General features: G+C 34.0%; 2 protein-coding genes across 2 annotated transcripts in view; one reads left to right on the top strand and one right to left on the bottom strand.

Moving 5' to 3' along the window:
- Positions 1–17,792, bottom strand: part of TAF1D (TATA-box binding protein associated factor, RNA polymerase I subunit D) — an 815,997-nt gene that overhangs the window by 648,959 nt on the left and 149,246 nt on the right. The window lies entirely within an intron of this gene.
- The window catches only part of DEUP1 (deuterosome assembly protein 1), a 44,287-nt gene that overhangs the window by 4,283 nt on the left and 22,212 nt on the right, over positions 1–17,792 (top strand). Inside the window, exons 2-6 of the mRNA XM_049823607.1 lie at positions 3,427–3,598; positions 4,889–4,984; positions 10,155–10,289; positions 13,278–13,391; positions 15,820–16,032. Of these exons, the coding sequence (XP_049679564.1) occupies positions 3,427–3,598; positions 4,889–4,984; positions 10,155–10,289; positions 13,278–13,391; positions 15,820–16,032 (730 nt within the window). The remainder of the gene's footprint in view (positions 1–3,426; positions 3,599–4,888; positions 4,985–10,154; positions 10,290–13,277; positions 13,392–15,819; positions 16,033–17,792) is intronic.

The following is a 17,792-nucleotide window of genomic DNA, read 5'->3' as shown; positions in this document are numbered from 1 at the left end:
TATTGAAATCCTCTCCAACGCTTCCTAGGATGCTGCAGTTACAGGCATACTTCTGTGCTTTTTATCATTAACCCTTTTGCAGTTTGCTACTACATTATTCAGATGCTGCACCATCTTTTGTCTCTGTGTGACTGTCTCTATGTCAATTATTTTGTAAATTAGTATCTGTGCTCATTTTAAGGAAATAGCTATGCTCCTTTAACAAGCCATCATGCTGTAGAGATATTAGAATAGCTGCAAAATGATTAGCGATCACAAAGGCACTTTATGTGTACACAAAGGTGTGTATTATCAGCAGTCAAGAGAACATAGCTTTTAAGTTTTTATAAGTTAAAGAGCCAATTAAATTATGACCAGTGGCTATCACTTTTACTTTTGGGGAAAATGTCAGTGAGATAAATATTATTATTATTAAAAGGAAAATGGAACATGTCATAACTCAAAACAATATCACAGCATTTTTAGATAATTTTAAGTGAAGAAACTTGTTTATCAGAAGGCTGAATTTATTATCATGAAAAGAAATAGGTTGCAATACATTTTTTGCATCAGTTTAGATATCAGGAGGGATAGTTAACAAATTTGTGAAAGAATACAATTGCTAGTTTTATCAAGAGGAAATTCAATATAGGCTTCTAATCAAAACCAAGAAAACAAAGAAGAGACTTGAAAATTATGCTACAGTAAGAGGAAATGGAAATGAAATGCAGATTAAACTTCAGTTGTACAATGAATAGTCACTATGACAGATGAACAAAGTGAAGAGGAAGCAGGTGTACCACTAACAGTTTAGTAACAGTATAACTGGTTGAGATAAGGGAGAGAGAGTTGACAGTGGAGAAACACTGGTTTTATTTGTACCTTCATTTAGATATGGAAGTAATTGGATACACTAATCTCTAAATCGTTGCAGAGACAAAAATGCAGAAATTTTCACAATGATCAGATCGTACCATTGAAAAGAGTAATTTGAAGATTTTAAATGAGAATTTTTTTTTCATGGCCAAGATAAGGTTGGAACGACTAAACGTGACACATTTCAATAGATTCCAATCTGTTATAACGATAAGATAAAAGTATGTCTTCTAAAGAACGTAATAAAGCTGTATATTAGGGTAACTTAAAAATAAAATCTCTTATTTAGAAAAAAAAGGTAAAGCAATTAAAACTAGGACAGGAGACAAGAAAGGTATAAAAAAGCTCTAAAAAAGAGGTGGAAAAGTATAAAAGTTTATCAATAGTTAACTCATGAAAACAGGATATGCAGAAAACAGATGCCACTAAAAAAATTGTGTGGAAAGTAAATGTTTACAGAAAGTGAAATGAAGGAGATTCTACTCCTCAAAAAGTTTAAAAATTCAATACATTATTCCACTGGCTGAAAACAGCCAATGAAAGGTTTTCCTCATTACAGTGAGATATATGCCCCTTTTGGTACTTAGTACAAAAATATCTACATCCAACATTCTATAAGCTCTGAACATACTAAAAATGCTTAGAACTTGTGGGTTTTTTTAAAAAAAAATTTGATAAAAATAGTTTTATTTCAATAAATAACATGAAGCAAGCATTACAGTGGTAAGTCTGCTAAAGGCTTTTATCAAATATACTGTCTTAACTAATTCTGATCTCGTATCTCAATTTAAGTAAACAGATCAAATTGAAGTCTTTAGTGATTGAGAAATAACCGATATTTTTTTTTTGGTGATGTGTAATTAATCTAGTGATAGAAAACAGTCTGGTTTTTTTTCCATATGACTTGATGAAAATTAAGTTTTATAGAAAATTTATGGGCTCATATGCATAGTTAAGCAATTTGTTCAATAGGTAATTCTTCTTTTTAACAGTCCAAAAGCAGCTCTGAGTGATAATGGAATAAAATTCCCCTTCTTTATTTTATGGGTAGGAATTAGGCAGGAGTGTACATTGTCTCCTTTATCTTTTTCCCAAACCCTAAAATCCTAGGTTAAGTGGATAAGAAGCAGTAAGTCAGGAAAATAAAAAAGGAAAAAACCCTGGAATGTTTCACTGAAGGTTGAATAGATCCATGAATTCTAGAAAGATTCTGACTGTTAAATAAATAATTGCAAATCTGAAATGCTGTAAATTTACAGATTGAGAGAAGCTACCAGTTCATAAACAGCTGAGGTTAACTGGGCAATAAACTCTCCAAAATACTTCAGGAAAAATATCTCCTATAACCTACAAGGACTGTATAATTTTGATGTTAAATAGTCATTTCTACAAATAAAAAGTCTTAGAGTGTAGAAACAATTATGCAATTTCTTGCATAAAAGAGTATCCAGAGCAAAATTTTCTATAATCTATATCTTTCTTATTTCAAATTTTTCTCATATTCATCATCAAATACAAAGTTGGAATGGGTATGTAATAAAGAAATCTCCATACTAAAATTCAGGTATTTTGTATAGATCTGCTAAATGGCATACACTAACTGATTTAAACATTATTTGAAACTGTCCAGACAAAGTTTCGTTTTTTAAAATTAGTGTACTGCTCCTATATAAGGGGCAGTATAAGAGGGCAGCTTTGACTGCTTTCAGTTTCTGGTGGCCCTTCTAATATACCATAAATTAACCATATATCATTGTTTTGTTACTTAGGTCACATCATATTCCTAAAGCAACAGTGTAAAAAAACATTGTCTTTTACTGACAATGAAGTCATAGTGTAAGGGATGTATTCTAAATTTAATCTCGGAAGTCTGGGAAAAAATCTAATGTTTATGTTGCAGATACTGTACAAATCTCTATGAAATCCAGCACATGGTCCCTCAAAGACAAGTTCTTTTTCAAAATGCACTCACTTCTCTGCTTCCTAGTAAAATCAAAATTCACTGTTATTATACAAGTCACCTGGTTATTCAAGTCCATTTTCCACAAAGAGAACATGAAAAAGTAAAAAAAGGGTATAAAAGTTGAACTAGCAAGTGAGAATTGTGGCTCGCTTTCAAGCCAGCTGTTGAATAACTTCTTCCAACAAACTCTGCTTCCATCATTATGTATCCTTTGTGGGAATCCTGTGCCCATAAGCAACTTAATATTCAGCTTCTCCTACTCTTGTCCATTGAGGTTTGGGCCTGGATACTTTCAACTCAACTTATGCTTGTTTGACAGTTCATCTCTGAAGGAGTGAGAGGATATCAAACACCATTTAAGCTAGGCAAATAGTCCAGTATATGCTAAATACTCTGATTTTGACTTCAGGCAAATTTAAGATAGATGAAGTGAGATTCCACCTACATTTGAAGGCATCATTTAGCTTTCCGATTTCTTTCTTTCTCATGTTGAAAAGTGGTTATTTCCATCAGAATTAAAATAAAATCTTAGCAATGTAAATAAAAATTTGTTTTCTCCCTTATTCTTTAACTGAAAAAATAAATATCTTTTTTTTATATATTATTAGAGCTTCTCCATGTGAAGCTGAACTTCAGGAATTAGTGCATCAAATTGACATCATGGTAAACAGCAAGAAGGTGGAATGGGGAAGGAAGATGAAAGCTTTAGAAGCAAAGGTAGATATCCAGGATCAAGAATTAGCAAGTGCCCAAAGAAAACTGGATCAGAAAGGTCAAGAGGTATTTAAGAATATCACGTTCTATAAAGAAGTATTTATTCTGGTAGTTAGTTAATAGTGTGCTCTACATGCTCTATGAGGAAACCTGTTTGTTCTATCATGTAAAAATACCAAACATCCTTTAAAGGTCTCTAATTATCCTTAGTGTTTTGTTTTAAAGCGTGCTTCTGTTCTGAAAAGCGATTGTAAAAATGTCATTGAAAGTCTCATATTTCTTCTATTTCCCTAAAGTCTAAATCAAATATTCTCAGTTTAGCTGTAGAAAGATAATATGATGTTTTTTCTAAATGCCAACACTTCTAGTTTCATCAGAAATTTTAAATGAAATTGTACAGTTCAAAAAGTTTCACAAAATTGTGTCTTTGTAATTCCTGTTTATACCTGATTGTTATCATTTTACATGATAATGTAAATACATGATATCATTGTATGATAATTTTATTACTAATAGCGAAGGTTTGAATTATATTACTACTTAGACTTGCTTATCAAACTGAAAGCCCCAGTGTACCTGATGTTGTCCGTACTTCACAGTCTTGTCTGCTGAATATTCATTCAGAAGCATTAGTAAATCCTAGCACAGCATTCAGTTCTAGTTCAAGACATCTGAAGTTAGGTGTTTACACATGGGCATCCTTGTGTGAGCTAGGTGTCTAAACTGCCAATGGGAGTGTTGAAAATGCAATAACTCTCCCTAATGAGCAATTAGGAACTTGCCCTTAGTCACTGCAGTCAGAGAAGCCAAGAGAATAATTCAGCTAGCCAATCCTTAAAGCATCAATTTATTTGCCTGTACAGAGATGTTATCTGAAATATTTTAGCATATTTTACCTAGCTTCCTGCTGCCCCTCCAGAAAAACATAGGTGCCATGCTGAAACAAGTCTATAGTGTCTCCCAATAATTTGTACATAAGTAGTTGAAAGTCATTTATATGATTTTTATAAGCCATTCAAGCAAAATTTTCACAATGGGGCACAGCAGTTCATTTGTATAGTTGGGTCAGCAGAGCTTTCAGTAAATGGTCTTTCATGACAGACTCATACAGTATTATCATTAAATCATAACATAAGCATACAATGAGATTTTTTTACTATAAAATCCCTAACTTGATGTTGACACTATCTGGGTTTGTGATAGCCAGTTTTATTATTAAGTTACTGAATTAATATATATATTTCATATCTGCCTTTCAAGAAATGGTCTTCTTTCAGTGTTTCAAATGACTATTCCAAAAATGACATATTTTAGAACACTTCAGAAAAGGTAAATTTGAATGCTTTCTAACTGCAGGTGGGACTGCTACGACAGAAACTGGAAGACTTACAGAAAACTAAATATGAAATGGCTCAGAATTATGAAACTCAGTTTCAAGCACTGCAATCTCAAGTAAGAAAAATCTCAGTTTCATTATTTTATGACTGCTGTATAAAGAGCTTATACATGCCTAATGGTATAGATGTACCCTTATTGATTTGGGAAAGGTGAATCATGTCATACAAATGATGATGACTACAGCTTCCTACCAAGCTCAATTATCATTTCTGTACTGACACGTCCAAACACTTTGGATGGATTTTGATGTGGTTTTGATATCTGTTATGAAGACAGGTACTTGATTTCCTGACTTTGGACTAATAAACTAAAACCTTGGGTTTAGAATAGGTAATTAGATTCATGCTAATAAGACTCTGATGTACATTAGGAATTTTAAGACTTAAACTATTCTCATCATGTCTTTGCTGTATTTTTTTCTGGTTATAGTTTGCCTGATTTACAGGGAGTATTAAAGTGGTCTGATAGCTCTCCATAAGGGAACATAGTATCAAAATGAGAGTAACCTGGAGAGTAACAAAGATGATCAGAGGGATGGAACAGCTATGTAAGGAAAGGCTGAGAGAGTTGGGGTTGTTCAGCCTGGATAAGAAGAGGTTCCGGGGACACCTTATTGTGGCCTTTCAGTACTTAAAGGGGGCTTATAAGAAATCTGGAGAGGGACTTTTGACAAGGGCCTGTAGTACCAGGAGAAGGGGCAAGGGTGTTAAACTGAAAGAGAGTAGATTTAGATTGTACATAAAGAAGAAAATTTTTTTCCGATGAGGGTGGTGATGCACTAGTACAGGTTGTGCAGAGAAGTTGTGGATGCCCCATTGTTCAAAGTGTCCAAGGCCAGGTTGGATGGGGCTTTGAGCAACCTGATCTAGTGAAAGATGTCCCTGCCCACGGCAGGGGGGTTGGAACTAGATGATCTTTAAAGGCCCCTTCCAACCGAAATTGTTCTATGGTTCTATGATTCTGTGGTTCTGTGATTCTATGATTGTATTTGGCTGTGTTTGCTCTGTGCCTGTATTTTTGTTTATTCATTATTTTCCACTTCAGTCATGAATCTAAATTCATAGTGAACTTCAGTCTGTTCTGTTTCTCAGATTTTAACAAGTTAACATACACAATTCTGCTTTGTTTTTCCTGCTATTCTACTGTTTCCTTCACTGGATTCTCCTACCAGAGATTTACTGTTATAATTAAAAATTGCCAGTCATCACACTTCTCATAGAATCATCTCAGAATGCATAAATTGGATATCATTATTTTCATTTAGAGGTGGTAACACTTACCACCCAAATCTATCAAACAAATACATGTATAACTTATTTTTAAGGTTATGTTGTCTTTAATTTTTCTATTATATATGGAAATTGACTTGGCAAACAGTTCCGTGAGTAAGTAGAGAATGTTTTCATTGTTATGTAATTAACACTTTTAATCATTTGGGAAAGTAGCTAGAGACAAAAGCTATTTTATCATTTACAGAAATTACAGAAAAAGAAACAACATCTTAGCATGATTATTGAGAAGATAAACATGATACAATGAAAAATGGTGTGACTTTTTACATATAAGTGGTAAGGTACCTTTAGCAATGCAGAACTATCCCCCCAAATATAGCAGAGCTCTCTTTTCTCATCCTTTTTCACATTTGCTGCAATATTTTCCTCTTTTTTTTATCACATGCTAAAAATGACTGGGTTTATGTTACATGTTGTTGGTAAGAACTTCACTGAAATTCAACTTTCTGACATTGAAACTCCAGGTAATTTTTCACAAAGATTTTGATTTTGAAGTTGTTAATTGCCCTACAAGTCCTTTCCACGGGCAAATGCAAGTTTTCTCTTTGTGTTTTTTTAAAGAATCTGATACTTCCTAACCTACAAGCTTCTCTCTGTAAACCTGGTTATACTTCTTGCCAAGATTTTCCCTTTTAGTTACCATGCAGACCACCTAACCTTTCTTTGAGTTTTCTGGTTGCTTTTTCTTTTATCTTTATGCAAGAAGTTTGGATTTCTAGCTCTTAATAGCATATATCACTTTCCCGATCTATGCCTCCAAACATTTCCTTCTCTCTCAGTCATCCTATTTATTTTACCAAAGGTTTCAGCACTGATGCCGTTTGCATTTTGTTTTCTGATTCCCATTGCTCTCCTTTCACCAAACCATATTTCTTCATGTAATAATACCTACCCAGTACACATTGACTGAAAAAGTAAACTGTTGAGTGCCTGAATTAGGAGGCCTGCCTAGATTCTCTGTGTGATAAACAGGAACTTTGCCTGTCAGAACAATTTCAAGCACCTGTGCAAGACAGTAGGACTATCCACTTTGCTCCTCTAGCTTTTACCACATCTCCTTATTGAGCTTCTTTCTTAAATTACAGTGCTGCAGTGTCTACAACAGAATGACTTTAATGTCCCAATTCTTAGCTGCACAAACTCATATCTACAATATAGAGCTTCCCTGACAATATTAATCTTTGCCTTATCTCCTTTTTCTCCCTTCTTTTGGTTCTTATCCCACTTGAAAGTTATACCTCCTTCTACACTGTATAATCTTAAGAGCTACAATTTAGTTTTGCACAAATGGTGTGAGTGTTACTATTTACCAGTAGCATTGTATCTTTCTCCGCACATGTATTCTTAAAATCCCTCTCAATTTTTGTTCCTTCCTAATCTTGATAGAAATAGAAAGGATCACTTTTTTTTAGCTCTCAGAAAGAATGCTAGGCTATTCAGAACAAATTTCTCTCTGATATACTGCTTCTGTGGTCCTCTGTGCTTTTTACCCTTGCTACTGATAAAAGCAACTGTTTAATGAGCAACATTCCCACTGAATTGACTGTGTGCCTGTTGAATGCAGTAAACCTGTATTTTTCCTATGTTAGGGAATTAACTCCTGATATGTAACCTGAAACTCTTAGGCCACACTGCTGCACTCATTCAAATGTACAACCTTTTGTCATAATTAAATAGCAAAAACTTTAGGGGTTCATCTTCATTATTTTTTTCCTTCATTTTTTTCTGTATTAATGTTTAGTAGTTATTCTCATTTTGAAAATTACAGAAATCCCTCAGCAGAAGAACAAGAATCCATTCTTGCTTTAAGTACTTTCAACTAATTGACTCACTTAGACATTTAAAAGCTAGATGACTATGTCTGAGCTACCTTGGGGTCCCTTTAGAATCAATGGAGGGAAATGGACACCCATAGAATATAATTCATGTCAGTGTATGACCAGAATTTAAGATAGCTGAAATGACTAAGCATTTGGAGGCAGCTTTTTCTAATGCAGAGTAGCTCATGCTTGGATATCTAACTTTCAGAAATCTAAACCCAGATCTAAACCCAGAACTCACTAACATGCCTCATCTTTTTGTTTGTTTGTTTTTAACTTGTACAACATGCAAATAGAACACCTTGGACCTTATTTGTAAAGCAAATATCTAGCATTAAATGGAAGGATTCTTGACTTTTAGTCTAGTTTCTGGGTGTGGTAACATCCAGACTATAGTCTGTCTGAACTATCCTACTCCCATTATATAAATCTAATATTCAAACTAAATTTTCTCTTTTTGGCCATTCTGTTCCATTTTAGACTGATTTGCTGAAGTGTTGGATCCTGCATTTCCTAGCCTTTTTAGCATGAACAGTCTAATACCTGTCTTTATCTAAGTTTGCTTTTCCCAGGCAGTTCACATATGCCATAATATATTCAAGAGAAAACTTGTGTTATTTGAAAAAGGACATCTTTCTTCCAAAGGCAATGAGTTCCATGATGTTTGAGCCTGGATACTCTGACCCATTTCAAACGTTTTATCTTAAATGTGTTCTCCGGCAAGGTTAATTTCAAATATAGGCAGCTTCTCTCCAAGTCTTTTGATTTTGTTCTGAAGGTGGTATCTCAGCTTTGTAAGTCCATGTTACAGGATTTCTTTTCAGAAATTCCAAATTGGTCAAATCTATCCCTGGACCTCCCCATTTCACAAAATTTTCTGGTCTAGGACAATCTATCTTCTGGTCATCATTTCAATTCTTTTTTGCTGTTCCATATTATGAGTTCCCCAAATCATCTCAAATGTCTCTAGGAAGTTTCCAGATGATTTTTTAACTCCAGTTTCTGTTCTGTATCTTTTCTGGACTTCTTTGGCCATCTTTATTATCTGCACAGACTATTCCAGGTCAGTTCAATAGGATTCCATTCCATTTCCAATTACTTCCTTGGAGATAATTTCTTTTCCAGACAGCAGTTCCCTTGAAAAGTTAACAAAAATATGAGATTTTATGGATTTTGTTTGGTTAGACAAAGAACTTTATGTTAGAGTCAGAATTTTTAAAGTCTTATATACCTGAATTAAAAAGAACAAAACAAGAGACATGATCAGTATTCATAGTTGTAAGCTTCTTTTCTACTTAACATTCTTCACAAAGTTCTTTCACCTGGCTTCCCTCAAGACCATATTTTTAGTGTTTCCTTTGTCAATATCCTTGGTTTACCTTTTTTTTTGAAACCAGATGTACATATCTCTACCAGATAATGTCAGTTTGCTTTATCAAACCTGTTAACGGCCACTAGCCCCTTTGCTGTTGATCAAACCAGCCATTTTTCTGAAGAGGCTGGTACCTTCTGAAGAGGCTGGTATTTCTACTGGTACCTTCCCTTCTCTGCCTCTGATTCCTTTGCCTCTGACTTCTAAGCCATGCTTTCATGGTAAGATCAATAGGCAGAACAGTATTTTGTGCCTAATTCTCATAGACACCCTTTGGTACTTAATGATTCCAGAAGAATGCAATCATCACACAGATAACATTTCAACAATTTTCATGACAAAAAATGAAACATGCAAATTTGAAATACGTTAATGATAATCCTTCGTTCTGGCTAGTGAAGCACCCTTTAAAAAGTCAACACAAGATGGCAGTAAACAAGTATAGAACATTCCACACAAACTTTGTAGAGGAAATGACACTATGGGTAACAGTGCTGTAAAGAACTTCAGCAGAATCAAGTGGCTGTCAAATGAACCCGTTTGAACACTTAGTTAACATTTATATGAGAGCTTAGTCTTGTTCATCTCTAATAAATTAACTTTATTAATTGATTCTTTATTACATTGATTAAATATTCAGAATGCTGAAGCTGCAGTTGGCAGTTCTAGTTTAATAAAAACTTTGCCCATGTGGTCATCTTTGATAGATTCTGCATGTTCAACTCTGCTTTCATTTTTAGTTTGCAAAGTTGACACGTAGTTATGAAAAGCTACAGTCACATCAGTTAAAACAAAAAAAGGTTGAAAATAGAGAAAAATGCGAGGAAAGCCTAGCGATACCATCTGAACTGAGAGATTTATACAAGAAACTGGAGGTAAGAATACTTTGTTACTATATTCTGATTTTAATATGCCTTTAGAACTAATTTGTGGGTTACAGTTGTAAACTTAAAATTCCTGATAATTCTACAAAAATCATGTAATTTTCTTGCTCTGTCAAGAAGTTTAATATTCAGATTTTGTTCTTTTATCCAAGTTTTATTAGTGTTTTTAGTAGTTTTATAAGTTAGTATAGATAATTTTCTTCATAAGTGTAACTATAAATAAATTTTACTTTTTTACTGATTAATATAAGTGTACTGGATAATATAATCTCTTGAGGCATGGGACCTTTCACATATGCAGGATACTGTCACAGAATACCTACCATTAATTCAAGTTTTATAGACCTCAGGACAACTTTGACCATGTAAGGCTAGATAGAAAAAGGATTTAGGATTGGAAAACTGCTTGCTACACATATATGCTGTCAGTACCCATGTGCCTGAGGCAATCCACAACCTTGACCTCAGTGCCTAGTTTCCCTTGGTAACACAAAAGGAAGGATTAGGCACTTAAAACACATTCCACAGAATCCAACATACTGAATGGAGGACTAGATAATATGAGATGCTGAGGACAGGATTCAGTCATATTCCCTGTCCCTCTGGAAACAGAATGGATTTTAGCTGACTTATTCTTGGATACAGGAAGATACTGATTTCTGATCATAATTCCCAGCCTTGACTTCTCCAAGTTAGAAATTACATTATGATCTGTGGAATAATCAAATATTTACTGGGCCAAAAGGAAAGTTAGCCAGCACAGAGAACTGGCATATAGAGAGTGTGCCTCCAAGTGGTGGCTTCTCCCCAAATACTCTTCTGGCTACATTCACGGGTGCAGAAACTGATATCCAGTCTCATTTCTTATAATTGAGTGATATAATTTCTAGCTGTGCTAATTTTTGCTTATTCTTTTTTATTTATCCAATAAATTTGCTGGTATCCTGTGCAAGGTGAAACAACTTCAAAAGGAAGAATTCCAGAGCCTGTTGAAAAATAACATTTGTTTGTTAGGTAGAAAATTAACATGGGAAGATTCTGGTTCAGATTCTGTCTGGAAAGAAGATTATTAAACTGAGTCTTTCACATATAGGAAGAACAGTCTAACCACTAGCCTGAAGAAGCATAGGAGGATCACAAAAATAATTGACATTTTCTCTGGCCATCCTTCGTAAAGAGCATCATATAGTGCATGTTTTGAGTGTTTACTAAACTGGGTCCTGTAGGGAGAGAAAGCAGAGGAATACCAGTTGAAAGTGTGAGCTAATTGCCTAGCTGCTGAGCATTGTGAAGACTTACAGGCTTATGATGTACATTTATGATGTAGATGATTTAGACACTTTGAGAAATTTACAATAAAAAAAATTAAGATCTGGTAGATTTGAAGTACTTTCAAACTTAAGCTCCAATTAAGCAGGGGTTTAGGATCTTTATTTTGGACTTGCCTATCTTCTATGTTATTCTGTAAGGTATAGGACTATCTTCTGCAACCTTCAGGTGACTGTACCTACATAACAGGACACATCCTAGACACTTCCTAGCTCTACCTAATGTTCCTGTCTTTTCCACATGAAAGAGTCCTTTCCATCAGAAAACCTACTACGCTTTGGAGTGAGCATAGCTGCCAACATCTGCTACTACAAGAATAATAAATGGGTCATACATCTATCGTTGACTAAATATATCACTACTGTGAAACTGTCTGATCCAGCTAATTTGAGAATGACCTTACTCAAGATTAAAATGTGAAAATAATGTAACACAATGCTATAATTTGATTAATTATGCAGTATGAAAAATGAGTGCTTGGAATATATTCAGCAAATTCTAGTATTCAGGAAATAATTACTGTGTTGAAAATCTACTAAGCTCAGCAGTGCTTTAGTAAGGCCTTGAACCTGCAGTCCTCATTAAGTAGTCTGAAACTCCATTTGTAACACCATTTGTATCACATTTTGTAAAATGGGAAGATGTTTATTGGTTAAAAATGCCAAAGCATATATCAGGAAAGCTGTAAGAGAAGATTTGTATTAATCTATGTTGGAAAGCATTCAATTTTGTTTCAGTAGCCAAATAAAATCTTATTTTTTAAAATTTGGAGAATATACCAGTTTAGAATAATTATAAAAAATCATCTATCTTTTTGGAACCAACATTTCCATTGTGAAAAAGGAAGTTCTCATAACAGCTTATAAGTATTATATATTTCACTGTATAAAACAGTATACTGTTATTTTGCCAATTCTTCAAACTAAAAGAGCAACAGCTTTAGTAACTGGAGTTCTACTTATTTTGTAGGTTACTGCCTTTAAAGTCTAGTAGTGAACATATAAGATCTGGTATGATTTAAGAACAAATTCAAATACACTATGAAGAGGAATATAAGTGCAAATACAAAAATCGTATTAGATAAACCTGATATAATAGAATTTGTTAAACAAGTTTTTGTTTAAACTAGGTGAACTCAGAACTAGAAGCAGCAATTGTAAAGAGAGCAACAAGTAAAATTTATTCACAGTAGCTGCCGTCCCATTTGTTCAAAAAGAAAAAAGCAAGCACTCAAAACATTTGTCTGACTATAAAGGATTTGATTCCCTGCTGATTACTCTATTTGACACTGGTATAGCTTTAAAGTCACAGGAACTACCCTCCAGTAAAATGGGTGTATTATAGTCATAACTCTAAGATCTACAGCAATGGAAGTTATTTACAATATTTTATCATTTTTATTCAATTATTATGTTTACTACCCATTTTTTTTCAGATTAACAGCCCTTAAGACTGATTTTTTTCCGGTGGGGATGATTGGATGGCTGTTTATATCATTGTTCTTTTATTCTTCTTTCCAAAATTATTGAAAGTTTATGTATTAATTAAAAAAATAGATTTTTCTTAGAACTATACAAATCACAAAATTATTTAGATTAAGAAAAAAGTTATTTTCCTTGTGTTTACTAGCCTTGTTTTGCTGTCTTTCAGGAATTTCAGGCAAAATCAAGAGAATGGGATAAGAAGGGGACAGTCTGCCAAAATTATCTTGTTTATTTAGATGCTCAACAAAAATTATTGTCAGAGAAATGTAATCTATTTCAGGTAATATTCCTACCTTCCTGCTTTAGGAATAAAATGAGCTGTTAGCTCAACTAGAGTTATTTTAACTTAATTTAAAAAAACTGAACAGCACTAAGCTTATAGTGAATCTGACAACACATGGATATATTAGTAGTGAAGAGATTGCTTTAGGTAAGGCAGACCCATACTGAAAGATCTAATGATACATGCATTTATTTTATTTTTCTCATGAAAATGAGAAAATTAATAAGTATCATGATGAAAATTACAATATCTTGGATTAAAAAAACCTGCAAAAAGCAGTGCATGTTCCTATTTACTTTTTAAATATACTGTGGATATACTTTTATCTTCTATGCTATTTACTAATATGCAAATAATTGTGATGACAAGTTACTGAAAAGTATCTTACCAAGTAAATAGTACATGCCATTACTATGTTGACTCAAATATAAAGTTCCCTCAAATCTAAGAAAGCCCTCACTTTTTTGAAGATCATAAATATACATTACTATAATTTATGCAGAAAAATGAATTTCTATATGCTACTCCAAAATCACATGTGGAGTTGTTTGTTGGATCACTTACCCTTTTTTATCATATTTTTCAGGTTTCAAGTTACCATTCAGTCGTTGGTTGACTTTGTGATTCTTTTTTACTTGCCGATTTGCTTATTACTTATAGCCTATTGATCTAGCATATTTTTATTCTTTTAATTCCTTCTAATCCAGAACAAAATATTGATTTAATGATGTCTTGATGACCTATCCTGCTCTAAAAAAAAAAAAGAAAATAACTTACAAATTAACTGGGCCACAAGACAGCTCGAAAATTAAGTAAGAGGAAGCCAATTACATTACTGACTGGTAATCTCCTTTTCCACTGTTACTAAACTCATTGGATTTTAATCTAGTGAAACACTTTCTTAATAATTCCTATGAGACTACCCATATCCACAATTTCCAAGGATGACAGTTAAGTTTTGGTTTCAGATGTTGAAAGCATTATTTTGCAACTATTGAACTTCCATACAAATGTGTTAAACAAGCAAGGCTTTGACTAGACAAAACTACCGACTGATGCATGTTGATTATGTAGTTAGACAAGTCAAAATAGGGTACTCAAGGTGATCATCCACATTGTTCTGTTGAGGCTTTCGCTGCCATCAGTGAACTTTCTTTGAAGCCAATTTTCTTTGCAACTGTAACATAACACCGACTAATTTGTTAAATAGAAGTCTGATGGACTGTTACACCTTCACTGTTTCAAAAGCATGAATTGGTCCTGTGTCTTTGTCTCAAATTTCTCTTTTGTGAGGATTTCCAGCTGGAGTCTTGCATTGTACATCACAGGATGCTTTGACATTTTTGTATGTCAGACTCTGTAACTTAGATGTCAAGGGGACCTTAATTTGTTATCTGTAGAAATGAAAATTACCTGCAAATTTCTTTTGGCTTTTTATTTGATATGCAGCCAGTGGTCAGTTCTGCTTAGGTATTCAGCCAACACAAATTATGGGAACATAGTCAATGACATCAAAAGCTGTCTAAAGCATGCCTTTTTGCAGTCCTTGTCAATGAAATACAGTATTTGTGACCCTATTTATTTTTAATGTACATTTTCTTGCTCAACTTGATCTCTGCACATGATATATGGTTTCCAGGTTATACTTTGTTGTCATTTTTCAGCTAATTCTCTTCTCAAAGGTTACTGCTGCTTGTTAATCTCCCAGTAGAGGGATCCATGTGGATGGGTTTTTAAATAGCAAAAAGAGTTGCCATAGTAATTACGCTTCTTCACGATGCCTGTGAATTCATGAATACTAGCAATACCAATTTTCTAAAGTTTTGGTTTTAGGATTTTAATTGGTATAAGAAACTGAATGGAGTGTGGGACTCTGCAGAATGTGTGAATGGTTCTTCCCCAAGTTTAAGGATAAAGATATCAAAGAAGTACAGTTCCTGTAGTAACTGATCTGTTTATACACGAACTATATAATGCTAGCCCTCTAGTCAAAGGTTAATATCTATCCTGAGGCACACGCATACACAACTCCTACTGAGTTCAATGAATCAAAGAAGAACATTTCTCTCAAATTATTTTTTATAGGTAACTGCTTTGAGTAGGTCATCGTAATCACCTTTTTCACATTTGAGGCTAATTAACATTAAGTGCTAGGGAAGTACACAGCAGAGGAGAAAAATCCTTGAAAAAATTCTGTGCCCTTGAAAGATTCTGAAACATTTTTTTGCTGAGAGCAAGGAACATGAGACTAAAAAAAGGAAGTATCCTTTAGAGAAGTAATGCAAACTGTTCCAGTTGTGCCATCTTTTCTAAGCAAATCCTGGTGAAGATGGAAGTAGCTTTATGATTTTAGTAGTAATGGTTTGGTCCTAACAATTTACATATAATTACTGAATTTCATTTAAAATATTTTCTTGATTTATAGAAGCAGATCCAGAAATATCAATTCCAAATAAGCAATAAGAAACAAAACCAGGAAGAGGTAATTACCTATGGCCAGCCGAAAAGTGAAAAGAATGAGTTGATTATTGGAAAGCTAAAGGCAACTGTGAATGAAATAGCAATAAACAAGAATAAACTAGAAGAGGAAAATCTGAAACTCCGGGAGGATCTAAAAATGTACCAAAACCAGGCCCAGGTAGTAATAGTTTTTCTTTTTCATGATGACTATGGAATTAATGTTGGAGCATTAATTACGTGGGAGTATACTTTAAAAAGTTGTACTGAGATGGCTGTATAAAATATCTGTACATTAGGTATATTCTTTGCAGGAACACAGAATGAGCTGTGAACAGTATAATTTTTTGAGTAACACTTAAGGAGAAAGGAAAAATATGTTTGCTATGTAGTGGTATATTTTATTCTTGTCTGTATATCTATGGTTTCATAACTTTCCTATATCCTTAACATCTATAGAAACTTAGTCTAGTTCACTTGATTCCTTGTATATAAATGACTTCTATGAAATCTCTTTATCTGATTTACACCTTGTTGTACACTGTTCCATATAGCTAGTAAATAGGAAAGTATATGGCATACTTTATTACTATTGAGAGAAGATTTTGCAGTCAGTGAATTTTTAGTTGCCAGCCATGTGAAGAACCATCAGTTTTTATCTTATCTCTAGTTAACTGTTTTTCAACATAGCACTGATCTATGACAACAGCCATTGGGGCCTCTTCTTTTGGTCGTGATATGTGAGTTCTGACAAGATTGAGATAATACAAGATCTTTACAGCCTTTTTTGTTAGCTGTTTGAAACAGATCAGAAATGAGATTTGGATTGCTGTTTTTTTTCTGGTAACATATATAAATTATGCTTTTGCTTATTTATTTAAGCACTTCAAGGTTCAGTAATATATTTAGTGGCCTATAGTAACTTTGACTCTTTCTGGAGAAAGAAAATCTATTTCTGTTTATGACAACCTTGCAGAGTTGTAACTTCATATGCAACATCCTTTACAGGAATTAACATATAAGTGGTGGAGGTGAATTTCAGGTGTTGTCACAACAGCCCAGTTTAGGACGTGATGTTTATACATTTCATTTGCACATTAGTTCGGAGTCGTTTGCTGGTTTACAAGTTACTGATATGCAAGAAAAAAACCTCTGTTTTGGAGCCTGTTAAAAAGGCTGCCATCAAAAGTAGTGGGACTAGAATATGGAGTGGAACAAATCACAACAATTGCAACAGGTGGATAGATGCTGTACAACAGTGAGAGTAGATGTCATTGTGCTGTAGCCATTAAGTAAATCTTCAAGCGAGAGGATTTCTGGAATCCTGCAAATAGAATACGGGAGCTGTAGGAAGTGCTGAAGGCATTTTAAGAAGAAGTGGAGCTAGATGTACATAACATTGTCGGCTAAAGGGCAGAAAGTTGCAGAATAACTGTGCTGGTGGCATGGAATATTGCTGTGTTAGTTAGAAAAGCCACATTTGCAAATAGCTGCAGAAGGGAAACATTGATGTAAAGACAATGTATTGGTGAAAATGTGTCTCTTGGAGAATATAGTTTTTTTAGGAGTGTTTATACGAGAAAGAAGGAAGTGCAAGGCCTGTTGTAAGCCAGAAGAAGTAAGCAGGTTTGCATGAAGGAGTGCTAGGTGGAGGATGGGAATAGTTAGACCTGATGTGGGTAAAGGAGGGAGGATTAGACGGGAGTCTTGGTGGGGAGAAGGCTGATGGCAATGGTAGCAAGCCTAGCATTGTGCCTCATATAACTTCCATGCCTATGACCATTTCATGTCTGCTTCTAAATATTTCTCTCATACTATTAATTAGCAAGGAAACAGTGATCAAGTGAAATGTATGGAAGACCAGTTTGTTGGCTGTACAGAAAATACGAACTTTAGAAGATCCAAACTGCAGTTTATTTCTCTAACTTATTAATTGTCTGA

The sequence above is a fragment of the Accipiter gentilis genome, chromosome 19, assembly GCF_929443795.1.
Source record: "Accipiter gentilis chromosome 19, bAccGen1.1, whole genome shotgun sequence".
Lineage (NCBI taxonomy): Eukaryota > Metazoa > Chordata > Aves > Accipitriformes > Accipitridae > Astur > Astur gentilis.
This window is presented reverse-complemented; position numbering and strand designations above follow the sequence as displayed.